Raw genomic sequence first — 27045 nt, 5'->3', positions numbered from 1 at the left:
CGGGACTGGGGTTGGGCTGCGCGGGGCGGTCCCGGAGCGGCCGCCTCAGGCCCGCGGGGCGGTAGCGGCAGCCTGTGGCTCTACCCTGCTGGGGAGCCCTCACCTGGCCCAAGCCGGGCCAACCTGAGGTGGGGCCCTGGGGCTGCCCTCGCTGCCGCTCCGTCTGTGCGAGCTGAACCCAGCTCTGCCTCGCCGCCAGCGCCACTGTTGTGCTCTAGGCGCGGGGAGCCGGAACGGTGGAGCTGGGAGCCCCTGGGGCCGGCTTGCGCTCCCCGGCAGAGGCTTCTGCATGTCTGCCGTGCCTCGTCTCAGAGTTTTCCGTTTTTTTTTTTGTTGTTGTTTACGTTTGTGGATTAGCAGCCTTGGGCTGAGGAATGTTATTTTGATAGGCTGAGTATGGACAGGGCAATAAACCGTACATCAGTATTATTGCCCTTGCTATCTTAATGACTTAAGACCAATTATTCTTGGGATACCCAGCCCTCTGAGCTGGAAGACAGGGATGGGGAGCAGAATGAAGCCCCCATAATCCAAGGGGAAATGGTTAGTGACCTGCTACACCACTTCTTGGACACACACAAGTCTATGGGGCCAGATGGGATCCACCCAAGGGTACTGAGGGAGCTGGTGGAAGTGCTCACCAAGTCACTTTCAATCCTTTATCAGTAGTCCTGGCTAACTGGGGAGGCCCCAGTGGACTGGAGGTTAGCAAATGTGACACCCTTCTACAAGAAGGGCTGGAAGGAGGATCTGGGGAACTACAGGCCTGTCAGCCTGACCTCGGTGCCAGGGAAAGTTATGGAGCAGATCATCTTGAGTGCCATCACACAGCACGTACAGGACAACCAGGCAATCAGGCCCAGTCAGCATGGGTTTAGGAAGGGCAGGTCCTGCTTGACTAACCTGATCTCCTTCTATGACAAGGTGACCCGCCTAGTGGATGAGGGGAAGGCTGTGGATGTTGTCTATCTTGACTTCAGTAAAGCCTTTGACACCATTTCCCACAGCATTCTTCTGGAGAAACTGGCTGCTCATGGCTTGGATGGGTGTACTCTTCGCTGGGTAAAGAACTGTCTGGATGGCCGGGCCCAAAGAGTGGTGGTGAATGGAGTTAAATCCAGTTGGTGGCTGGTCACAAGTGGTGTTCCCCAGGGCTCTGTGTTGGGGCCAGTCCTGTTTAATATCTTTATCAATGACCTGGATGAAGGGATCGAGTGCACCCTCAGTAAGTTTGCAGACGACACCAAGTTGTGCGGGAGTGTTGATCTGCTTGAGGGGAGGAAGGCTCTACAGAGGGATCTGGACAGGCTGGATCGATGGGCCGAGGCCAATTGTATGAGGTTCAACAAGGCCAAGTGCAAGGTCCTGCACTTGGGCCACAACAACCCCATGCAATGCTACAGGCTTGGGGAAGAGTGACTGGAAAGCTGCCTGGTGGAAAAGGACCTGGGAGTGCTGGCCGACAGCCAGCTGAATATGAGCCAGCAGTGTGCCCAGGTGGCCAAGAAGGCCAATGGCATCCTGGCTTGTATCAGGAATAGTGAGGCCAGCAGGACTAGGGAAGTGATCATCCCTTTGTACTCAGCACTGGTGAGGCCGCACCTCGAATACTGTGTTCCATTTTGGGCCCCTCACTACAAGAAAGATATTGAGGTGCTGGAGTGTGTCCAAAGAAAGGCAATGAAGCTGGTGAAGGGTCTAGAGCACAAGTCTTATGAGGAGCGGCTGAGGGAACTGGGGTTGTTTTAGTCTGGAGAAAAGGAGGCTGAGGGGAGACCTTATTGCTCTCTACAGCTACCTGAAAGGAGGTTGTAGAGAGGTGGGGGTCAGTCTCTTGTCCCAGGTAACAAGTGATAGGACAAGAGGAAATGGCCTCAAGTTGTGCCAGGGGAGGTTTAGATTGGATATTAGGAAAAATTTATTCCCTGAAAGGGTTATCAAGCATTGGAACAGGCTGCCCAGGGAAGTGGTGGAGTCACCATCCCTGGAGGTATTTAAAAGACGTTTGGATGAGGTGCTTAGGGACATGGTATAGTGGTGGTCTTGGTAGTGTTAGGTTTACGGTTGGACTCGATGATCTTAAAGGTCTTTTCCAACCTAAATGATTCTGTGATTCACTAGCTGTTTCAGTTTGCATGCAGCTGCACTCTGCTTTGTGAAAAAACAGGATTTATGTGATGCTTTTGTGCGCACATCAGTTTGTCCTCTTTACAAAACTTCAGTTTGTTGGCAGGTTACAGAAGAATCAGATGCAGGGGTTTTATTAGATTCCTAAGAGCTTTTGTGGAAAGTAGTGACTGAACATAGAGGCTTATTAATATTCCTGCTAAAGATTGTAATGTGATAATATTTGATCGTTATCAGAGAATCAGTTTTGCAGCTGTATTTAAAGATAAATCCAATAAAGCCAACCTCAGTTCAGTCGCTCACACAACTCCATCTGGATGGAAGGATTTGTGGTGATTTACCCATACAATGATCCAGCTTTTGTGGCTGTATCATTGTAAAAAGAAAGAATCTGTTTAAAATTGAAAATGATGTAATTTTGGTGATTCAGGAAGCTTCTTTCTGTTGTGCATTTTGACAACATGACTGAGTTCTTTCTGTGTCCTCAGCACTCATGTAGTGTTCAGAGTTGAGAGTGGAAGCACAGCAAACAGAATTTACATTACTTGGACAACTGTGTACCTAACACTTCCTCTCCTAAACGTTTTCTTTTTTACTTTAAAAAGAAATCATCTATAGTCTTCAGTAGATTGCATTTATAACTATATTTTAAAGTAATAAATTTAAAAACATTTCCTTAAGGGCATTTATTGCTCCACTAAAATTCAATCTTGAGCTCAAAAATTTTTGACTAGGTATCTTATACATGTCAAAATTATTATTTTAAGTGAATTCTTGGATAATTATATTTCACATTTTTTAAAAGAGCTTAAATGACTTGCTGCTTTTGAAGCATGCCTACGGACGTGCTGTTTGGGGTCTGCCTGTAACAGTTTAAGCTTCTCACATCGAGATTTTTGCCACTCAAGCTGAAGCAGAATAGGGGCACTCTGCCATTACAGCTTTTCAGTTATCTGCTTAGTTACATTTTTGTTGATAGTGGCTTTTTCAAAATAGTGCTGTAGGAAGCACTGGTCATCTTGTAAGGCTAATTTTATATCAGGTAGTGTGGTTTAAGAAAGCAGAATCTGTCTCTCTTTGGAATATGTAGTTTTAGCATATTTAAAGAAAGAGGCTACTACGAAGTGAAAAGATACTAGATACTAATTGCAGCTCAGAAAAGTTTGTCTTGGTAGCTTCTTCCTGTGGATAGCGTAGTTTTTATTTAGTATTACAGAAAACCTAACAGTGTTTCCTAAAAGGAAATACTGTAATTTGTTCCATAGTTCCAAGTAGGATAAAGCTTGGAAGGGATGGTACATGATGAAGCTTCAAAGTAACTATAATATTTGTTGCAACTACAACAAACGCTTCTTAATGTTTATTTTACTCTGTATTTTTAAATTACATTCTGGTTTTTGTTTTGTATGTTGACCCCAAGTGCAGTTTTGCTATTGCTTTGAGCCTATTTTACATCTTTCTTACCCCACAAACAACATAAATAATAAAATATATTTTTCTGTCAACTTCACAGGACTTATTTCCAGCCCTGTATCATGTCTGCAAGTCTGGTTTTGCAAAAAATAACGGGGATGGGTTAAATGCATTGAGGAAGAGTGAAACTATGGTTTGAGCTGTTCAGAGCTGCATAGTTAAATTTACAGTTCTGTTGTTCTTGTTCATATCTCTGCTTTTTTTTTTTTCTTGTTGTTTTAAGGGTTCTAAGTTTGGAATTAAATAGAGATGTGGAAAGAATACACGGGAGTGGTATTAACACCCTTGATATTGAGCCTGTTGAGGGAAGATAGTAAGTATATACTTTAGTTTGGTAAAAATGTATATGAGCACTTCACTGTGTTTTGGTTCTATGGATTTATTTTCTTGCTGAACACTCAATTATATTGAGCATATTGAGATCATAAGTGTTGTAACTTGTGTGCTTTTATTTACACTTTCAGCATGTTATCCGGTAGGTCAGATGGTGTTATTGTACTTTATGACCTTGAAAACTTGAGCAGAAAATCAAGTTATACATGTAAAGCACTTTGTTCTGTGGAAAGGCAGGTACTCAAAAATTCTATTAAAAGTTCATAGTGATCTCTCTTGTGTGACTAGCATTAAATTCACAAATTAATGTACGTTCTTATTTCTAGGATAAAAAGACCATAGAAAATAGTGCCATAAATCTTTGAAAGCTAGCATGATGCATTATGGTTTTTGGCATGCAAAAAAAAGCAAGAAACTTTGAGGATTTATGTGATTTACTAAGTAGCAGGAGCTACTTTGTTTTTCTTTGTCTACTCTAACAGTTACGATATATGTACAATGACTCTGATGTTGTTTGAATAGATCTCTGGCAGTTTGAAAGTTAAAATGGAGGGTATTAATTGTGCTCATATGGAAACTAAAGTAGGGAGGTTTGTGTTGCTGTAGACCCTTCAAAAAGTCAGAGTTAGTACTCCAATCTTGTGTTTTAACACTAGAAAAAAAACCCCAAACGTTTTCCATGTTAGTTCCTCACCCTTGAGTTTTCCTATTATTTCATGATGAAATTTTCTTACTTTATGCCAGTAACTATGAGAAAATAATTTTGTGACTGTTGTAGAAATATGCCTTGTATCTCCAAAATATATATAATTATATGTATCTTTGAAAAATTATGTGTTTAAGCAAAAGGAAAATAATCTTTGCATAACTCCATTCATCTGATTGGAAAAAAAATCTAATACAGATTTGCAGCTGTTGGTTTTATTTCCCCTCTCCCTGCTCCCAGCTTTACTAGTAGCTGTTTTAAGTTCACCAGGTGTTCACCAGTTGCAGAAGTAATTAATACAAAACTTCTTAAGAACATGTTTGAACGAAGACAGATGTGTTACTGACAAAAATGGGACATAGTTTTCTGAAGAACAGGGTACTACCATACTGTTTGTGTAATCTATATAACTCAAAGCCTTTATTGATTTGTCAGACTTTCCCTGCAGGCAGTATAAACTTGTCCATTATGGGCATTAAGTCTTCTAGTGAAAGCTGTTTTTTTCCTTGTGTTTAGATAGTAAGGTTATCTAGTAGGTTAGGACTTTATCTGAGGCTCATAATAAGATATATCCTACTCTTTAAAAGATTAGTAGCTACATTTTCCCCTTATTTTTCCCCTGTCTTCAAATTATTTTAGTTCTAAGAGCTTTATGAGTAAGATTGACAAGAACAGAACAGATTTGTAACAATAAGAGGCCTAAATGGTATCTTGGACCATAAGAAAGAAAAAGGATAATAGAACATGCATCAAAACAAATGGGTAGGAGCAGAATCTACTACAAGTAAGCTGCATTTGGTAAGTGTTGATGGCTGGGACTGCTTGAACAAAATAAATTAAAATTGTAATTAAGAACAAGTAATGACTATACATCCCCGAATCTCAAAACTGAAATGAATTCTGAAACAGATACAGCAAACTGAAGAAATACATGCTCACAATGCACAGCATAAAAACGGGCAAATCTGTGCCATCACTTCATGCCATCACTTCAGTTAGGTCAGTAGAACTATTCCATACTTGAAAATTCTGTTTATGAGCATAGTTAGTTGGAAGTCTGTTTCTTGATTAGGTATTAATTTGTGTGGATGCATCTTTTATTTATCATCAGTTGAATAGGAGCATAAATCATACTAGTAGAATCTAATTTTGTGTGACACGATGTTCTAAATGATAGGATTATTATCATTATTGCTTAAAGTAACCACAGTAGGTTTTTTGCCTCAATTTTTTATTCCAAGTATTCATGTAGCTTCCTAGTATGCTTTAAATACTTATTGTAGCTAATTAGCTACAGATATATAGCTTCAGATATTGGAATATTATCCATGCAGAGTTCATGACATCATAAATGAATTTATAATTGCCAGTATGAAAGACTTCCCATCTGACTATCTGGCTCCAATCTTTGAAACACGATAATGATGTGTTGCAAAGGTTTGCCTGTGTTCCAATTTTGCAGGGCACAAGGCAACTCTGGTCTGGAAGTTGCTTAAAGAATAAGCTCTTGGTAGAGGCCCTTTGAGGCTATTTCTGAATAGACTCTGAACTGGGCCTGCTGAGGGTCCAGTAGTTTAGAACATTAGAGGAGATAATTCCTGATGGTAGACAGTGATTTATCCAGTGTTTCTCATCTAGAATGTAGGGCCACTATTGCAAAAACAAAACTTTCTAAAGTTTTCCTTGTTCCACTGGGAATCAGCACACTGAACTTTACCTGGTTTCATATGATCCATGCTGTCCTGTGGCAAAGACTGGCATTTGAGAGTAACTGAACAGTATCAGTTTCTAGATATATTATCTAGATGCTTGTGTGTATATTAGCTGATGCTTGTGTGGAAGGTTGTCTCCTCTACTTGAAACCTGTCCAGGATGAATGAATGGCAGTGTCCTTGCTATCCATAGAATTAATTCTCTACTTTTCTTTGGTAGAAAAAGTTGGGATATCCTGATTAATGGGGGGAAAATACTGCATGTAGAATGAACTGGGAATAGCATACAGCCCTGAGACATGAAGCCAGGCTGAGTGGCACGTGGCCACTACTAAGCCTGGCCAGGTCAAAGGTGCTTCCTGCAGAGCTACTCAAGAGTTTTTTAGTTCATTCCTCAGCCCTCTGGATTATGGGAGAATTGATTGCTCTGGTGCAGTGCTGAACACAGTCCAGTGTTGTGCACTTATATCTACTGCACCAGGGTAATTAGTTCCATGAGTTTAGAATTTTTTTTTTCTGCACGGTGCATACAAATGCCTCTGCAGGAGTAAGTTCACACTGAGCCGGGCTTGATTTCCTGGCACTGCAGATGCTGAAGATTTTTAGCTTGACCCCCTGAAGAATAAGTGTATAAAATCTGTTGATTTTAAGCACTGTGGCAAAGTAACGGGCTGTTCTAAGATATAGCTTGGAGATAAGCAATGCAGGAGTTATTTTACTAAGCTCAACAGTTGCTCAATAGTTCTTGCTTAGTATTGTCAGTGCTGGCTTCAGGATTACTCTATTTAAAGACATCTTCTGTACTTTCTAGCAACCCAAGTAAGCAGGAAGGTTTATTAGCTTAGGTGTAGTGCCAGATCTATACAGAAGATCTGGATCTGCATTTACACAATGATATCCCTGCAATAGTTATCACTTTGGAAGCCAGGACACTTGAGAGAACAATACAAAGATAAGAGCTGAAGTGAAGACATTTTGTGAGCCCTTCACTAGCTGCAAATGGAGACAGTTGGACTATTTTCCCATGTGTACTGGGTCTGGCTGGGATGGAGTTAATTTTCTTCATAGTAGCTTGTATGGTGCTATGTTTTGGATTTCTGACCAAGCAGTCTTGATAACACACTGATGTTTTCACTGTTGCTGAATAGTGCTTACATAGTGTCAAGGCATTCTCCATTCCTCAGTCTGCCCCCTCAGTGAGTAGGTTGGGGGTGGACAAGAGGCTGGGAGGGAACACAGCTGGGATACCTGACACAAATTGACCAAAAGGATATTCCATACCATATAATGTCATGTGCAGCAATAAAACTGGGGAGGGGGGAGTTTTCCAGGAGCTGCCATTGCTCAGGGTCTGGCTGGGCGTTGGTTGGCCTATAGTGAGTGATTGCTTTTGCATCACTTGTTTTTCTTTTTTTTGTGGGTTGTTTTGTTTTGTTTCCTCTTACTTATTAAACTGTCTTTATCTCAACTCATGAGTTTTCTCACTTTTGCCGTTTGGATTCTTTCCCCCATCTCACTGGGGGGGGGAGTAAGCGAGTGGCTGTGGTGGTGCTTAGCTGCCTCCTAGGGTTAACCCACAACAGCATGCTACTTCTGAGTCTGGGAGCATGGCATTGGGCCCTGAAGCTGGATCCACGTGGTTCCAGCTCAGATATGAGTGCCCTGGCAGGTACGTGGAACTACCTGTATTGTTCAGAGCCTGGTCAGTTGAATCATATCCCGCATCTGTCAAGATTGGCCCTGGTGTCCCTTCTTTTCACCACTGTTAATATATTATTAATTATATTACATTTTGTTACTATGCATAGTTGAGTTGAAAGTTTCATGATGTTGTTGTTCTTTAATTTCTGAGTGCAAAAATAATTAACTCTCAGTAACTCAGTCCACTGCTATCTGGTGACTTCAGTGTATCTGAATTTCCAATAACTGTGTAGCTGTAATTATTGGCTAATAATAATGATTTTTTTGAACTGTGTATGTCATTGTATTTTTCAGTGGATCCAATTCTAAGACAGTGGGATTCCAAAACCATAAATGGTTTGTAGTGTTAGGCCCTCACTTTAAACAATTAGATCTTTAAGCATTAGAATTTGAAAATTTCAAAAGACATTGGTGCCTTTTATGCCTCAGACTGTCTTAACTTGAGATATGCTATAGATACCATATTTTGAAAAGGTAAATGATCTGTAGCTTCTTGAAATGAGGGCTTCTCAAAGTAATTTACATTGGTTGATTGAAAATTGAGGCACTAAAATAACTAGTTCTTGAAAACTTAGGTACAACTTAAAAAAACATTTAATCTGTATTTCCAACTTGTCATCAAGTATCAAAACAATTATCAAGACTAACCAACTGGAATATTTTCCTTCATTTTAGGAGCCATCCTGATGTACATAGATTCAGTGTGGAGACAGTCCAGTGGTATCCTCATGACACTGGCATGTTTACATCCAGCTCATTTGTTAAAACCTTGAAAATATGGGATACAAATACTTTACAAGTAATAGAGAATTTCTACAGCTTCCAGGCTTCTTTCTATACATGTCATTCATTGCACATCTGCAGTTCACCCAGAGCTCAACAGGAGCAAGCATCTAGAAGGATGAAAAACAGCCAGTTGTTAGAACTGTGGGTGCAGCAGCAGGGTGGCGTGGTTCTGGCATTCATGCATACCTTGGTGTGTACCTGTCTTTCTGAAGACCTGAATGCCTAAACTGTAGGAGAGCTTGGAACCCTTGGGACAGTTCCTTTCTGCTTTTGATGTGAACAGCTAGTTGATTTTATGCTACGTAAATTAGCTTCAGACCAGTCCTTGGTAGGCAATAGTTCATTCTGGGGGATTGTTGTGTCTCACAAAAAAACCCCAAACCACTAAATATTTAGTTTATTTGTATAGCAACAGTAGTGTACAGCAGGGCTAATTATTTTTAGTAACCAAGGCCTAAATACTGCTTTTGAAGGACTGGTCCTCTTGGCATTTGGAAATAAAGAGCACAACGTGTTTTATATTTAAAAGCAATAGTCATATGGGTTTGGAAAGGACTTACTGGGTCATTAAGTCCAAAATTCTGCTGTTGTAAGCACTATAGACACAGTTTCTAAAAATTGATGGAGAACGAGAGAAACCAGTAAGAAAATGCTAACCAATGTAACTGACTTTATTAAAGTTAACAGATTTTGTAGGCTTTTAGGTTGCTCTGACTCATTAATCCTAGCATCTAACTGTTGAACTATGAATTCTGGACTGCAGTTTATCCTGTTTCCAGTATGCACTTATTAATAGATTTACAGTGATGCTATTTGAATGTTGTTTTGTGCACAGTGAAAGAATTAAGAGGTCTGTCATCCTAGGGACACAATAGAGAATAAATTTTGACCTCTTTTTTTTTTTTGTGAGATGTGAAGCTATGTTTGCAGTCACTAAATCTTCTCTTAAATGCAAAGTTCAGTTCACTTTTCAGGTAGTTCTGTGAGCATCACTTTAAAGACACAATGTTTACGTGAAGGTTATTGATTGACCTGTTCTGTCACCAAATGGTGTATTTGAAAACACAGACAACTTAGTTTTAAGTTTATTTTTTTTCTATACAATATTTTAGACTGAGGCAACAAAAGCAATTGTACCTGAAAGTCATTGTACTGGTTATTAAAGCAAATATTATATTTCATTAATTTTTAGCACTGACAAGGGAGCAAATAATTTTGTATGATGGGTGGTTGTTTTTTTTTGAAGGAATGGAAGATAGCACGTGATGTTTGTGAATTGACAAGGGGCTTCTAAATTTAGTCTAAATACCTCTTTCCTGTTGACTTCTTTCTCCATATTGTAACCTTCTTGTTTGCTGTTTTTTCTTACTAGCTTTTTTAATTTTTGATAATCCTAAAATCTTTTCCATTCGTGCTTCTGATTAGCCAGTTTTCTTGGACTTTCTTTTGGGTCATTTCCCAGGTCTGGCATAGTTGTTCTAGTGTTGCAAACAGACTTATATACTTTGCAGTGTTTGTGCGATTGTGTTTCTAACCAGGAAAGTTATTGTTAGTAATATTTGTATTAGTCTCATTTGTAGCTGTTACTTGAAAAATACTTAATAATGCGGATTTACATTCTGATAACATACTTGTGCTCTGATTAATTTAATCATTTTATTATCAGCCTGCAGGTGTATTTCACTTTGAGGGAACAGTCTATAGCCATCACATGTCTCTAGTTGCTACAAAGCATTGTTTAATGGCACGTATGTATGTGTTTTTAAGAAATTTCCTATGTATTTTGGGGTTATAGTAAAAAGCAAGTAATATTCAGTAGGGTGGTGTTTTGGTTGGTTTGGTTTGGTTTGGGTTTTGTTTTTGTTTTTTTTCCTTCCCCTGTCTTATTTTTACATAATTTCAGTCTTCATAAGATGTAAGGTCATTGGTAAAATAAAATATTTTTGATTAGTCAGATGATGTCGATGAGAATATCACATTTGTTATTCTGAAATAATGCATCATTCAATTCACCTTCTAGATAAAAATTCCTAGCTATAGTTAGCATTTGAAGGTTATTAGATCCAAACATAATAAATTGTGTAAATGGTGTGTGTGTGTGTGTGTATTGCTTACAAGTAAGCAATTTAATTATGTTTAGCCAAAAAAAATATTTAAAGAAGAGATATTTTTAATTTTTAACAAAATATCTTGCGGAGGTGCTTGCATGGATTTGTTTGGAAGTTTGTGTATAACAGGCAAGATACTACTTGCTATAGAAGGGTAGTATCTAATCCTTTGCATTTACCTAATTCAATAAGCCATAGGCTTTTATTGTTCTGTAATCCATTACTTTTTTGCACTTAATGAGAATTTGCCCTTAATGTCTTTTTTCTAATGTTTACTTGTTGGGGGATGAGTATATATACACATGCGCAAGTGAAGGCAATCACAAGGTAAATCTTCATGCTTCAAACCAGCAGGGCGAGAGCCAGATCTGATCTAGAAACTGTAGAGAAGTGTTAGCTCAGACACAGCAATGTGCAAATGCAGCTCTATTTCTTCACTGGCCAGCTTAAGTCTAAAAGCAGCCTAGGTGTTTTCGTGTGATGAAGAGCTTAAGCTAGTAAGTTCTCCTGAACTGAATCAACCACAATGGATGTCTCGGTGTTCTGTTTCTAGAAGTGAGAGCACCAGAGAGTGCAGACACAAAAATAGTTCTCTAGAGAATCAGTTTGGCTTAAGCAGGGCTTCTTAATTTTGACACAAGAGTTAGTGCTTTCCAGGCACAAGCTGGTTGTGTCTTTGCACGCAGTCTGGTACAGTTAGCTCAAGTGCAATATCAAAGGGACAAGTGGAAGCAGATTATGTCCTTCACTAAACTTGACCTAATCATTATTTACAGAACTGGAAGCACTCAATAGTGTCTTGAAAATAGATGTGAATATTTTCACATAGGTTCTGACAGATGAAATGGAGCTAAAAAGTCATGCTTGGCTGTAGTTTAATTAATGGATCCAAATAAATGTGTCTGCTCTGAGCCTTCTAAGTGTATCCTGTAGTACCTGTATTATGGAGAATTTTTCCATTATCCTGGGCATCACAGCCCTTTGATTACTTCAGGTAGTGGAAAGCCAACTGCTAGAAGATATACCAGAATGTAGTGGGTTTGTGTGGCAAGGTTTTGGTAGCAGGGGGGCTACAGGGGTGGCTTCTGTGAGAAGATGCCAGAAACTTCCTCCATGTCTGATAGAGCCAATGCCAGCTGGCTCCAAGACCCACCACTGGCCAAGGCTGAGCCAGTCAGTGACAGTGGTAGTGCCTCTGATAACAGATTTAAGAAGGGGAAAAAAAACTGCTGCGCAACAGCAGCTGGAAGAGAGGAGTGAGAGTAAGTGAGAGAAACAACTCTGCAGACACCAAGGTCAGCGAAGAAGGAGGGGGAGGAGGTGCTCCAGGCACCGGAGCAGAGATTCCCCTGCAGCCAGTGGTGAAGACCACGGTGGAGCAGGCTGTCCCCCTGCAGCCCATGGAGGTTAACGGTGGAGCAGAGATCCACCTGCAGCCCGTGGAGGACCCCACGCCGGAGCAGGTGGATGCGCCTGAAGGAGGCTGTGACCCCATGGAGAGCCCGTGCTGGAGCAGGCTCCTGGAAGGAGCTGTGACCCCATGGAGAGGAGCCCACGCTGGAGCAGGTTTGCTGGCAGGACCTGTGACCCCGTGGGGGACCCACGCTGGAGCAGTCTGTTCCTGAAGGACTGCACCCTGTGTAAGGACCCATGCTGGAGCAATTCGTGAAGGACTGCACCCTGTGGGAAGGACCCACATTGGAGAAGTTCGTGGAGGACTGTCTCCCGTGGGAGGGACCCCACACTGGAGCAGGGGAAGTGTGTGAGGAGGAAGGAGCAGCAGAGACAATGTGATGAACTGAGCACAACCCCCATTCCCCGTCCCCCTGCGCCGCTTGGGGGGAGGAGATAGAGAATTGGTGAGTGAAGTTGAGCCTGGGAAGAAGGGAGGGGTGGGGGGAAGGTGTTTTAAGATTCAGTTTTTATTTTCTCATTATCCTACTCTGATTTGATTGGTAATAAATTAATTTCCCTCGAGTTGAGTCTGTTTTGCCTGTGATGGTAATTGCTGAGTGATCTCCCTGTCCTTATCTTGATCCACAAGCCTTTTGTTATATTTTCTCCCCCCCCATCCTGCTGAGGAGGGGAGTGATAGAGCAGCTTTGGTGGGCACCTGGCGTTCAGCCGAGGTCAACCCACCACACAGAAACAAGGTGGTTCACATAGCTCTAAACTGCATAGTAAAAATGTATTTGTATAACTTGGTTTATTTTTCACCAATGTGTTTCTATTATTACATGAAGCATGACTTCAAGCTTTGCATTTAGGACGCCTTACACTTCCTATTGTCTGTATTTGTTTAAGATTTTTGAAAATTTCCAAGTTTTAAAGTGTGTATGTGTATATATATATTTTACTCACCACTAAGCTGCACTGGGTATGACATTTGCTAAGATGACATTTATTGAGACATAACTGGGGGGGGGGAATATCCCAAATACAGGACCAGAGTATTTGAGGGTAAGCTGAATAAAGCTTTAATCTTAAGTACATAAGGTAAATATACTTTTTATTAAACATTTTGAAAGGATTTGAAGAAAAACAGATCAAAATTTCCATCTGCATGTGAGAACGCCAGTGCTAATACAAAATTTAATAAGAGTATTTAAAGTGAACTGAGTAGCTATGACTGTGCTAGAATGTGTTTTGCACAGGTAAAACCATCTTTGTTATCAAAAGTTATACACATGTAATACTCAATGTATCACTTTCAGCTCACTGCAATCCCACTCAAGCAAGAGGAAGAAAGGGATATAACCTCTAGCCCCAAAAAAATTGTTTTCACAAAATCCAAATTTGTATTACAATTTAGATAATTTAGATTATTGTTCTGGATTGGTGGATCCTATAGAACTAAGTATTTGCTTTTACTTTTGTTATTTACGTAAAATGGTGTGTATAAATATTGTCCTAGAAAATCATATAAGTTTTCTCATATCTTTTTTAGGTCTCAGGCAAGAAGTACTAGCAGTGTCTTGGTCCCCACGTCATGAATATGTTTTGGCAACAGCAAGGTAGAGATGTTGCTGTACTGTTATATGCACTAAAAATGTCTGATGGTAAAATTTTATGTATTCATTATGCATGTTTTTTAAAATTCAATTGCATTTTTAAAGTTAATCTTCATAATTTACTTTAACCTATTTACAGCTTTGTAGATCTTGGCTAGAAAAACTAAGCCTGAAGAGCTATCCAAGTGATGCTTATTTTATAGGAAGATTGTACAGAGTTTCGAAATAGTAATTGCATTTAAAGGTATAGGAAAATGTTAGAGCATTAGAGAGATACTTACTTCTTACTGTTTATTAGTGTGCACATTGCTAATCTGTTTTATAACAAAGTAAAACATTTTTAACTCAAAGTACCGTCCTGGTTAATCAGGGTCAATTATGTCAAAGAGCATAACACAGGTAGCTTAGCTGATGGGTAATAACTTTCCAGTCTGCAGTAATTAAGTATGGGCCCGTTTGGGTTTTTTTTCCATTCCAACCATTTTCAGTCTAAAAGATCCTCTTGGCTTTCCTATACCTCTTGCAAATGTTAGCTTTTGATTATAATGTGACATTTCTCAATTTCTTGATTGGCATGGTTTTTTCTTTTGAATTACAGAGAGAAATGGCCATTTTATAAGTTGAGAGTGAAATTTGAATAAGTTGATATCATAATTGCATACCCTTGGCTTGGCTTGTGATGCCAAGCTTCTGAAAGGCTCAACATAGTTGGGAAATTTTCTAACAGTGTGATTTGTTTGTTTGTTTTAGCAAATGAAAAATTGTTTCCTTGTTTTTTCCATCACAAAAATAGTAGCAAATTTTAAGTATTGATTTGTTGACGTCTCCCAAAACATTTTGCTTCAAAGTCATATAACTATAAACGACATCTACCTATGTTGTCATGTTGCCTTATGATAATTGCATGTTAATCATATTTCTCATGGCTCTGTTTCTTAATTCAGTACTATAATTGGACTACTATTTCCTAATAACATAACTCAGTTTTGCCATCTGCTAAGACAAATATGAGTGAGAATTGGCAACACTGAGGTAATGAAGTGAGGAGAAACTGACTGGCACTGCTGAAAAGAGAATCATAGAATCATAGAATGGTTTGGGTTGGAAGGGACCTTTACAGGTCATCTAGACCAACCCCCCTGCAATGAGCAGGGACATCTTCCACTAGATCAGGTCGCTCAGAGCCCTGTCCAACCTGACCTTGAATGTTTCCAGGGATGGGGCATCTACCACCTCTCTGGGCAACCTGTTCCAGTGTTTCACCACCCTCACTGTAAAGAATTTCTGCCTTATATCTAGTCTGAATCTGCCCCCTTTCAGTTTACAACCATTACCCCTTGTCCTATCGCTACAGGCCCTACTAAAAAGTATGTCCTCCTCTTTCTTCTAAGCCCCCTTTAAGTATTGAAAGGCCGCAATAACGTCTCCCCAGAGCCTGGACTAATTTTATGTATTAGGAGATGTCACTGATTTCCAAGACAATTGTATGTTTGCTTGTGATCACTTTGGGGGAGGGAAAATATATTTTTTGTTTTTATGTGGCTTGCATATGAAACGTTATTTAAAAATTCTCTAAATGATGCTCGACTCTTCCATAGCTTAGACAAGAGATTGGAATGATCAGAGAAGAGACACGTTTTCTGGGTGTCTTTCACATGCTTCAGTTTGAGGCACTAAAGAAGATTATAAGCTCTTTCTTGCTCATTAGAACTGGCTAGAAAAGATTAGCCAATACAAACTGCATCATCAAAAATGGACAACGGTAGTCTTATATAATAAGAAAGCTTATTGTATGCCTTCAAGAGGATTTCAATGAACTACCTGCAGTTTGTTGCTTACTTTACAATCAGCTTAAACCTCAATGATACCTCTCTTTATGGTCTTAGAATATTTGTTTACAGCAAAGTAATGCATTGTCAGCATATTCAGTTGGAATACCACTTGGAAGTTAATAGAATCAATCTGTAGTGGAGGGGAGCACAAAAGAACAAATTACTCATTTGCTTTGTCAGCTGCAGAATGGATATGGAATAAACTTACAAACAGTTGTTTTTGTTTTGGTCAGTTAGTATATGTATAGTATACATATTTCCACTATTAATGCACTGATCTAACTTGAGAACACACAGGAAAAAGCATGTAGTACTTCAGTTAGAAGACTGCTTATCTAAGAAGCAGTTGGATTGGGTATATTTTCCAGATGTAGAGCAGAGATGCAGTTGTTTTTGTTTAGCTGGGGTGAAAAGTGATTTATGTGGTTGGGGGTTTTTTGTTAGGTTGGTTTTTTTGTTGTTTTTGTGTTGTTGATGTTTTTTGGTTTTTTTTTTTATCCAAAAGGACAGTTAAGTTGCTGGGAACTGTACAAATAGTTTCAGTAAATACATCCACATTGATGACTTATTGCATGGGAAGTGGTCTTTTCCATGAATATACCTCCTATCTATATTTGGGAGTCTTGTGGTGATAATGATAATGGTCTGTCATTGCTATCAGGAAAGGAAGAAATTTTTCTTTACCTTGGAAATGTCTTACTTCTGCTGTTTAGTTTCAGAACACAGCAAAAAGAATTCCTTACAGACACTTAAATGAAAGAACTTTTCTATCCCCATGCTACCCATGTTTGCCAGCTTGTTCTCACCACTTCATATACGGACATCTTTATGTCTTCAAATCACCATCACCAAAGTAGATAACGCAGTTTGTTTGCTCTCCTACCACCAGCTGGATCCCTGTTTTTTGTTTTTCTGTACCTGTTAGTTCATTGACTTGTTTCATAGGCTATTTTACAATTTTCTTATTTAGCGTTGTCCTGGTTTCGACTGGGATAGAGATAATTTTCTTCCTAGTAGCTGGTATAGTGCTGTGTTTTGGATTTACTGTGAGAATAATATTGATAACACACTGATGTTTTGGCTGTTGCTAAGTGCTGTTTACACTGGTCAAGGACTTTTCAGCTTCCCATGCTCTGCCAGGTGCACAAGAAGCTGGGAGGGGGCACAGCCAGGATAGTTGATCCAAACTGGCCAAAGGGCTATTCCATACCATATGACGTCATGCTCAGTATATAAAGCTGGGGGGAGTTAGCCGGGGGGTAGCGGTTGCTGCTCGGGGACTGGCTGGGCATCAGTAGGAGGGTGGTGAGCAGTTGTATCGCTGTTATTTTCCCCTTGGGTTTTGTTCCTCTCGCTCTCTTGTTGTTTTCCTTCTCATTACAATTTATTATTATTTTTTTTGTTCCAGTTATTAAACTGTTCTTATCTCAACTCACGAGTTTTCTTACTTTTGCTCTTCTGATTCTCTCCCCCATCCCACTGGGAGTGGGGAGGGTGAGCGAGCAGCTGCGTGGTACTTAATTGCCGACTGGGGCTAAACCACAACAGTCCTTTTTGGCGCCCAACGTGGGGCTCGAAGGATTTGAGATAATAACAGATTAACCAGAGCGTATTAAGGAATTTAGATCTGTTAGTAGTTGTGGGACGTGATATTGATTCATCTGTTCTCAATATGGGTTTACCTGATCTGCACCATGCTCATTTTTTTTGCTGTACATGTTAAAGATCGGTGTTGGTTTTTGCAGTTTGCTGTGCTCTGCTTTAATGGGTGATGTTTTGCCTGTGAGATTTGTTATTAAAACAGTGACCTTGGGTTTATTTTGGTATCTAAGTGCCCTACTGAAACCATTACTGTATGTCGGGTACCACCTTATGGAGATAATTAGCAATTATACTTCTTCCTCTGGGAGGTTTTTTATGGAGGAAATGCAGAATGGCACCTTCACTACTTCTTTCTATAATGTTTCCTCCTTCATTACAATAACTTTTCAGTATCTTGAACATCCTTGGGTAGTTAAGATACTTCTATTGGTATTGCTTGGGAATACTGTTTTGATCTTGTCTAAGGTTAGTAAGCAATTTAAGAATATCATCCAGAGATCTGCCCCAAGGCTGGATAGTTATGAGTGGCAGGGTGTGTGGGATAGCATGGGCAAATGTCTAGGACGGTGGGCACCTCCAGTGTTTTGGACCTTGACCCCTGAACAAGTGCAGAATCCTGAAAAATTAGTAGAATATTTGGAAAAAGTATATTGTCACCCTGGCAATTCTAAGGAGATACAAATCACTGCAATGTGCTGGGGCCTGGCCCATGCCTACCGAGCCCTGTTCAACACTATTCAGAACCCTCAGATCTGGAGACGAAACGGCAGGCACTGCGGCTACTCCGGCCCACCCGTGTGACAGACACTGCAGCTGCTCCGATTCCCCCTGCGACAGGCACTGCAGCTATTCTGGACCACTCTGTGACAGGCACTGTGGTCACTGCAGCCCCACCTGCGACAGGTAATGCGGTTGAACCAGGGAACCAACCCATGTCACTATCAGTCACCCCTATACATAAGAAGAAATCCTGGAAGTGAAAGTCAGCTTGTTTAGTACGGGAGAATGAAAGAGCAGGGCCATCACAGGGAGAGGAAGAGGAAGAAGTTCTGGATCAGACAGTAACTACATGATCCTTACCCTGAGTGAGCTGCAAGGTATGCAAAAAAATTTCAGCCGTCGTCCAGGCGAGCACGTTGTCATCTGTCTGCTCCGATGCTGGGATAACGGGGCCAGTAGCCTGGAATTAGAGGGTAAGGAAGCCAAGCAGCTGGGATCCCTTTCTAGGGAAGGGGGCATTGACAAAGCGATTGGAAAAGGGGCACCAGCCCTCAGCCTCTGGAGGCGACTCCTGTCAGCTATGAAGGAAAGATATTCCTTCAAGGAAGATGTTGTATATCGCCCAGGCAAATGGGCCACCATGGAGAGAGGTATCCAGTACCTGAGGGAATTAGCTGTGCTGGAGGTGATTTATGGTGACCTGGAAAATGAGCAGTTATCCAAAGATCCAGATGAGGTCCAGTGCACATGACCCACATGGCAGAAGTTGGTACGGAACGCACCATCGTCGTGTGCCAACTCAAAGGCAATACTGACCTGGAAAGACGGAGAGGGTCCAACAGTGGATGAAGCTGCTAGTAACCTCCAGGAATACGGAGAAAGTATCCCTTCCTCCCTTGTCTCAGCTGTGGAGAAACTGTCCCGGGATGTCGAGCAACTCAAGGAGTATAAGTCCTACTTTCCACCTGTACAGACCAGGGTCTCAGCTATTAGGAGGCAGCGTTCCTCTGCTCAAGAGAGAAGATATAGAGGGAACACACCACGGGGCACCCTATGGTTTTACTTGCGTGATCACGGAGAGGACATGAGGAAGCGGGATGGACAACATATTCAACCCTAGAGGCGCGGGTACGTGAGTTGCAAGGAAAAACAATCACCAAAGGGGGTTCTTCCAGGAAAATTGCTGCTCTGGTTCCCAGTGGGCAGCTCCCCAGACAGAGTAGAAGGGCTGATCTTACTTCTGATCTTAATGAAGGAGCTCCTGGCTTGTATGTACAAGAAGTGAGTAACGACTACTATGACCAGGACTAGAGGGGCCCTGCCTCCAGCCAGGAGGAGGAAAGGGACAACCGGGTTTACTGGACTGTGTGGATTCAATGGCCTGGCACATCAGACCCACAGGAGTAGAAGGCTCTGGTGGACACCGGTGCACAGTGTACCCTAATGCCATCAAGCTATAAAGGGGCAGACCCCATCTGTATTTCTGGAGTGACAGGGGGATGCCAACAGCTGACTGTATTGGAGGCCAAAGTGAGCCTAACTGGGAATGAGTGGCAAAAGCACCCCATTGTGACAGACCCAGAGGCTCCGTGCATCCTTGGCCTAGACTACCTCAGGGGAGGGTATGTCAAGGACCCAAAAGGGTACGGGTGGGCTTTTGGTATAGCTGCCTTGGAGATGGAGGAAATTAAACAGCTGTCCACCTTGCCTGGTCTCTCAGAGGACCCTTCTGTTGTGGGGTTGCTGAGGGTCAAAGAACAACAGGTGTCAATTGCTACCACAACGGTGCACCAGCAGCAGTATTGTACCAACTGAGACTCCGATTCCCATCCATAAGCTGATTCGTCGACTGGAGACCCAAGGAGTGATCAGTAAGACTCACTCACCTTTTAACAGTCCTATATGACCAGTGCAAAAGTGTAATGGAGAGTGGCAACTAACAGTAGACTATCGTGGCCTGAATGAAGTAATTCTGCCGCTGAGTGCTGCCATGCCGGACATGCTGGAACTGCAATACGAACTGGAGTCAAAAGCAGCCAAGTGGTATGCTACAACTGACATTGCTAATGGATTTTTCTCAGTCCCTTTGGCAGCAGAGTGCAGGCCACAGTTTGCTTTGACTTGGAGGGGTGTTCAGTACACTTGGAATCGATTGCCCTAGGGGTGGAAACACAGCCCTACCATTTGCCATGGACTGATCCAGACTGCACTGGAACAGGGTGAAGCTCCAGAACACCTGCAATACATTCATGACATTACCGTGTGGGGCAATTCAGCAGAAGAAGTTTTTGAGAAAGGGAAGAAAATAGTCCAGATCCTTCTGAAGGCCGGTTTTGCCATAAAACCAAGGAATGTCAAGGGACCTGCACAGTAGATCCAGTTTTTAGGAATAAAATGGCAAGATGGACGTCATCAGATCCCAATGGATGTGATTAACAAAATAACAGCCATGTCTCCACCAACTAGCAAAAAGGAAACACAAGCTTTCTTAGGCGTTGTGGGTTTTTGGAGAATGCATATTCCCAATTACAGTCTGATCATAAGCCCTCTCTGTCAAGTGACCCGGAAGAATGATTTCAAATGGGGCCCTGAGCAACGACAAGCCTTTGAACAAATTAAGCGGGAGATAGTTCATGCAGTAGCCCTTGGGCCAGTCCAGGCAGGGCCAGATGTAAACAATGTACTCTGCACCGCACCCGGGGAGAATGGCCCTACCTGGAGCCTCTGGCAGAAAGCACCAGGGGAGACTTGAGGTCAACCCCTAGGGTTTTGGAGTCAGGGATACAGAGGATCTGAGGCCTGCTATACTCCAACTGAGAAAGAGATATTGGCAGCATATGAAGGGGTTCGAGCTGCTTCAGAAGTGGCTGGTACTGAAGCACAGCTCCTCCTGGCACCCCGGCTGCCGGTGCTGGGCTGGATGTTCAAAGGGAGGGTCCCCTCTACACATCATGCAACTGATGCTACATGGAGTAAGCATGTGGGAGTAAGTATGTGGGTCGCACTGATCACACAACGGGCTCGGATAGGAAACCCCCATTGCCCAGGAATCTTGGAAGTGATCATGGACTGGCCAGAAGGCAAAGATTTTTGGAATATGGGCAGAGGAGGAGGTGACGCGTGCTGAGGAGGCCCCACTGTACAATAAACTACCAGAAAATGAGAAGCAATATGCCCTGTTCACTGATGGGTCCTGTCGTATTGTAGGAAAGCATTGGAGATGGAAAGCTGCTGTATGGAGTCTTATATGAGAAGTTGTAGAAACTGCTGAAGGAGATGGTGAATTGAGCCAATTTGCAGAAGTGAAGGCCATCCAGCTGGCTTTAGACCTTGCTGAATGGGAAAAGTGGCCAGTGCTCTATCTCTATACTGACTCATGGATGGTGGCAAATGCCCTGTGGGGGTGGTTACAGCAATGGAAGCAGAGGAACTGGCAGCACAGAGGTAAACCCATCTGGGCAGCAGCATTGTGGCAAGATATTGATGTCCTGGTAGAGAACCTGCTTGTAAAAGTACATCACGTAGATGCTCATGTACCCAAGAGTCAGGCCACTGAGGAACATCAAAACAACCAGCAGGTGGATCAGGCTGCTAAGATTGAAGTGGCTCAGGTGGATCTGGACTGGCAACATAAGGGTGAATTAGTTATAGCTTGGTGGGCCCATGACCCCTCAGGCCATCAAGGAAGAGATGCAACATATAGATGGGCTCGTGATCGAGGGGTGGACTTGACCATGGACACTATTGCATAGGTTATCCATCAATGTGAAACGTGCTGCAATTAAACAAGCTAAGCGGTTAAAGCCTCTGTGGTATAGAGGAAATGTGTTGGAAATATAACTATGGGGAGGCCTGGCAGATAGATTATATCACACTCCCACAAAGCCGCCAAGGCAAGCACCATGTTCTTACAATGGTGGAAGCAACCACCGGATGGCTGGAAACATATCCCGTGCCTCATGCCACCGCCTGGAACACTATCCTGGGCCTTGAAAAGCAAGTCCTGTGGCGACATGGCACCCCAGAAAGAATTGAGTCAGACAACGGGACTCATTTCTGAAACAACCTCATAGACACCTGGGCCAAAGAGCATGGCATTGAGTGGGTATATCACATCCCCTATCATGCACCAGCCTCCGGGAAAATCGAACGATACAATGAACTGTTAAAGACTACACTGGGAGCAATGGGTGGTGGGACATTTAAACATTGGGATACACATTTAGCAAAGGCCACCTGGTTAGTCAACACTAGGGGATCTGCCAATCGAGCTGGCTCTGCCCAATCAAAACTTTTACGTACTGTAGAAGGGGATAAAGTTCCTGTAGTGCACATAGAAAACTATGCTGGGGAAGACAGTCTGGGTTACTCCTGCCTTAGGCAAAGGCAAGCCCATTCATGGGATTGCTTTTGCTCAAGGACCTGGGTGCCCTTGGTGGGTAATGCGAAAGGATGGGGAAGTCCTATGTGTACCTCAAGGGGATTTGATTTTGGGTGAGAATAGCCAATGAACTGAATGGTATGATGTTAATTGCTATATAATACTGTATGTCATCACTGCTGTGGTTGCTGTATGCCATATCAAGGGTATTACAGTAAGAATCACCCAGATTAATGAAGAATGAGCTTTGATGAAACCAAGCAAAGTGAAGCACTGATGGAACCAGAACTGGCTTCAGCATGCAGCAATCCAACAGCACACACCATCTCTTCTGCCGTGAAGGACTGTTATGATAGATGGAACCCAAAGTCATGGACTAAATTAACTCAACAGAGGTTTTAGAGGGATGTCCCATAGACCAAGGGAATGATATCTGTGTGTATATATCAAAAGACAGGAAAATTGGTGGTGATTAATTGGAATGTATTGGAAATTTTAAGACCTGGGCATGACATAGATGGTGTAGAATAAGGGTTGGATACTGTCCTGGTTTTGGCTGGGATAGAGTTAATTTTCTTCCTAGTAGCTGGTATAGTGCTGTGGTTTGTATTTAGTATGAGAATAATGTTGATAACACAATGATGTTTTAGTTGTTGCTAAGTAATGCTTACACTGGTCAAGGACTTTTCAGCTTCCCATGCTCTGCCAGGTGCACAAGAAGCTGAGAGGGGGCAGAGCCAGGATAATTGACCCAAACTGGTCAAAGGGCTATTCCATACCATATGACATCATGCTTAGTATATAAACTGGGGGGAGTTGGCCAGGGGGTAGCGATCACTGCTCGGCGACTGGCTGGGCATCGGTTGGCGTGTGGTGAGGGGTTGCATCACTTGTTTGGTTTTTTTTTTCCATGGGTTTTGTTTGTCTTTGTCTCTTTCGTTATTTTCCTTTTCATTACAGGTTTTTTTTTATTATTATATTTTGTTTCATTTCAGTTATTAAACTGTTCTTATTTCAGCCCATGAGTTTTTTTACTTGTGCTCTTCAGATTTTCTCCCCTGTTCCACTGAGGGAGGCAGGGAGTGTGAGCGAGCGGCTGCATGGTGCTTAGTTGCTGACTGAAGCTAAACCACCACACCGTTAGTAAGAGCTGTTAATCTAGTAGGAGGTAGGTAATTTCAGGGGTGGTGTGGAATAGGAAATCGTCATTGTGAAATATCTTGGATGATGTTTACTATTGGATCTAATATGCTAGATAGCGTTTTGCCGTATTAACTGCTTAAAATAAGTTAACTAAACAAACAAGATCTGCATTTCCCTTTCAGAAAAGGGAATGGAGTAAAGCGCCATGCACAAATAACATGTTATAAAATATTAGGATAAATAAAACATAATGGACACAATTTTGTTTTACATTATAGCTCCTTCTGTTGTTCAGGAAATGCCATTGACATGTGCAAAGGTATTTGGCAAATCCAGTGGTAGGCTAATAAGTAAAGATAACTGAAAGTTAAAATAGGTTTTATTTGAAATCTTTCTTAGAGTCTTAAAGCATAATATTTCCATATATTGTACCATGAACATGCATGGAGCATGTTTATGGTACAGTGTATTTATCTGTCCTATACTGTACCATAAACATGCATGGAGCTCGCTGGCTCTTCTTTTGATTGACTTAAGGTATAAGTCACCATTTCAGGTTGTAATAATTAATTGTAAGCATTAGTCAATGCAGTGTATATTAACTGAAGATCTTGCAATGCCAGGCTCAGAAAATGAGACAAGTAGTAATAAAGATTAAATGGAAGTATGCTGATGTCCCCATTACGTTGCTCACAAGGAAGAGATTTTGGGGTGGGATGAGTTGTTTTAAAGTTCTAGTGATATTCTGTATCCTGTCAAAGACAGGATGCTTGAGTAGAGTGCTGCTGACGGGATGAAGTGGGATTTGACCTATACTTTGGTGTAACTTTGACCTGTCTTCTTTTAAGCAAGGTAAGTAGGATGTTTCTTTCTCATAAAATTATAAACTCTAATCTTGTATGTGTTATGCATGAATAACTTCATTCACGGGATCAGTTTTACAGAAGTATGTCAGCTCTCTTGAATAAGATTACCCATATAAATGGGTATTTATAGGAATTAGGCATTAAGTTCCTGCACCAACTGTCAGCATAATTCATGCAGTTCTAGAATGAAATATACATAATATAGGAGTCTTTCTGCAAAGACAGAACTGTAGTAATTTATTGAACTTATGTTGAATCAACTTATTCAAATAACTCATTGCATATGTGCATAATTGCTAGTTTAAGTGTAAAAGCCAACATGTTTAAAGCAAGACTTTTATACTGTCACCTTGAATACAGAAAAAATATATGTTTCACTTAGGCAGTTTAAACACATGGCAATACTCAAGTGTTGTCAGACATTGCATGTCGTCTTTATTGCTAAATAAGTATTTCATATTCTTTTTTCCCCAACATCATATCTGTCTCACTGTTCAGTAAATTTGTATAATAATTATTTTTGCTTGCTTTCTTAAAGGAACTTTATAGTGGTAGCAAAGATTGCAATATCCTTACGTGGATACCAGCTCTTCGAGAGCCAGTTCCTGATATCATTTCTGAAAAGGTAATTAATATTTTGTCAGTTTAAACTATACTTTTTATGGCTGTTATACTTGGGGGGGGGGGGGGATTATATATGAAGTATGTATTTCACCATCAAAATTTGTAACAGTTCATGATTAAGAGGAGAATCGCCTATTGTTTCTGTGCAATCTTTTGTTTGTTGTGGGGTTTCAAGAGGGCTTTTTCTTTCATAGTCTAGTAAAGTCTTCTGCACACTTCTAGCTTCTCATTTAATTAAAAGTAGTACTTGTCATTTGGCTATCAGGCTTTCAAATTCTGTTTTAGCTTCCTTAATTTCCATACTGTTTTCTGTAACTTATGCTATTTTGGATTTGGAAAGGTGCCAAAGATTGTATTTTAATTTGTTTAGGAATATACTATGTACTAAACAGTAAGATTAGGGATGGTACACTTCATACCCAAATATTTTTGATGCAGAAATATAATAAAGAAGATTCTAAATGAGCTTACTTTAGTGTCTGAGGCAAGACGTTCAGGCTGTTACAGGGAAGATCATATGTAGCACTGTTTTCTAAGAGAGTACTTTTTCCCTCTTAGAATTAGAGCTGGGCAATAAAAATTTCAGTGAACGGTTTGGGCGGGGGGAATTCTAGACTTTAAAGAAACTGAACCATTCACAGAATCAGAGTCTGGCAAACTGTACTAATGTTAAAAATCAGGAGATATTAATGTTTTGGCTCATAGCATACAAAAATTCCACTTTTTAAAATTTCTGAAATGTTCCATTTTGGATGGGGAAATACGAAGTGTAACATTTTTGTAACTTTTACTTTGCTTTGTAATACAACTTATTTCAAAACTATCCTACATTTAAGCAAAGAAAAAAAAAAGTAGCTGCAAAAGTTAGATACCTTAAAACCAAAATGTGTTCAATTGACCTGAAATGAACGTTTTTGCTGTAACTGAGAATTTTGATGTGTGTACATTGTTTTTTCTTAGTCTGAAAAACAAAACCAAACCCACAGCAACAGCATTATTTACCCAGCTCTGGTTAGAACTGCCCCTTTAAATTTGACATGGTGGAGGTATGTAATATGTGCCATTGTTTTGAAATCTGTTAAACTACAGCTGCTGTTTGCAAATGTTGTAGATGAGTACTGCCTCTGAAAGAAGCAGTTCTACTGTCCCCAGGCCACTAGTTCCTGCTCCCTCTCATGTGCTAGAACAGGCATTTGAGCGCCTGTATGGCCAGAATCTGAACCCAGGATAGAAGTAAACAAGAAAGTTTTACCCAGAGTCAGAACTGTGATTCAGTGCACTGCGTAGCTGCACAAACCCTTTAGCTTGACCCTAGGGGGTCTGAGGTGAGAATTAGTTGTTGGATGTGGCTGGAGGCCAGGACTACTTCTTGAAACAGTAGTGCTCAGTTATGCTGGGTCAGGGAAATTATGACTTTAAAACCAGTGACACAAACCAAACACAGTAATATCTATCTGTTATATTTTGTACTCAGACATTTGTAAAACTCCTAGTCAGTGCTCCAGATATTTTATGTTGAAATTGGAATTAAATAGAGTACTATTCTTTTCATAATTTATCCTGTCTCTAATCAGCAGAATGGCCAAAGAAGTGGTTAAAAAAAATTCAGTACCTATGAGAGACACAATAGTTTGTCTACAGATAGTAATTTAAGAAATGCCTTTAACATTGCCCTTATTTGATTTTAGTATTTTTAATTAAGCAAACCACTGAGAGTATTTTTATTTTGTTTGGTCTCTGTCTCAACAACATTTAAATCCAGCATATGAAGACGCATGGAGTAGCAGTGATGATGAAGGCTGAATTTCAATTATCTGCTGATATAAAATTGACATTCAGGCACTGCGTTCATGGACTTTATCTACAGAATTGGATATTGTCAGATTTATTACAACTGGATTTCTGGTACAGTTCTATTAA

General features: G+C 41.1%; 1 protein-coding gene across 1 annotated transcript; it reads left to right on the top strand.

Moving 5' to 3' along the window:
- Window positions 1-3419: 3419 nt before the first annotated feature.
- On the top strand, window positions 3420-26356 carry ERCC8 (ERCC excision repair 8, CSA ubiquitin ligase complex subunit). The gene is made up of 9 exons (XM_072860918.1): window positions 3420-3442; window positions 3824-3913; window positions 4065-4166; window positions 8728-8851; window positions 10505-10586; window positions 13894-13960; window positions 24484-24487; window positions 25040-25126; window positions 26237-26356. Exons 1-9 carry the CDS (start codon window positions 3420-3422, stop codon window positions 26354-26356), a joined length of 699 nt encoding a protein of 232 aa, XP_072717019.1.
- Window positions 26357-27045: the final 689 nt, after the last annotated feature.

Source organism: Ciconia boyciana, chromosome 4, assembly GCF_034638445.1.
Source record: "Ciconia boyciana chromosome 4, ASM3463844v1, whole genome shotgun sequence".
Lineage (NCBI taxonomy): Eukaryota > Metazoa > Chordata > Aves > Ciconiiformes > Ciconiidae > Ciconia > Ciconia boyciana.
This window is presented reverse-complemented; position numbering and strand designations above follow the sequence as displayed.

Coding starts and splice junctions, on each gene's coding strand:
- ERCC8 (XM_072860918.1), top strand. CDS start 3,420: ATGGTACATGATGAAGCTTCAAA. Junction 3,443..3,823: donor GTACATGATGAAGCTTCAAA/GTAACTATAATA, acceptor TGTTGTTTTAAG/GGTTCTAAGTTTGGAATTAA. Junction 25,127..26,236: donor CTGATATCATTTCTGAAAAG/GTAATTAATATT, acceptor CAAATGTTGTAG/ATGAGTACTGCCTCTGAAAG.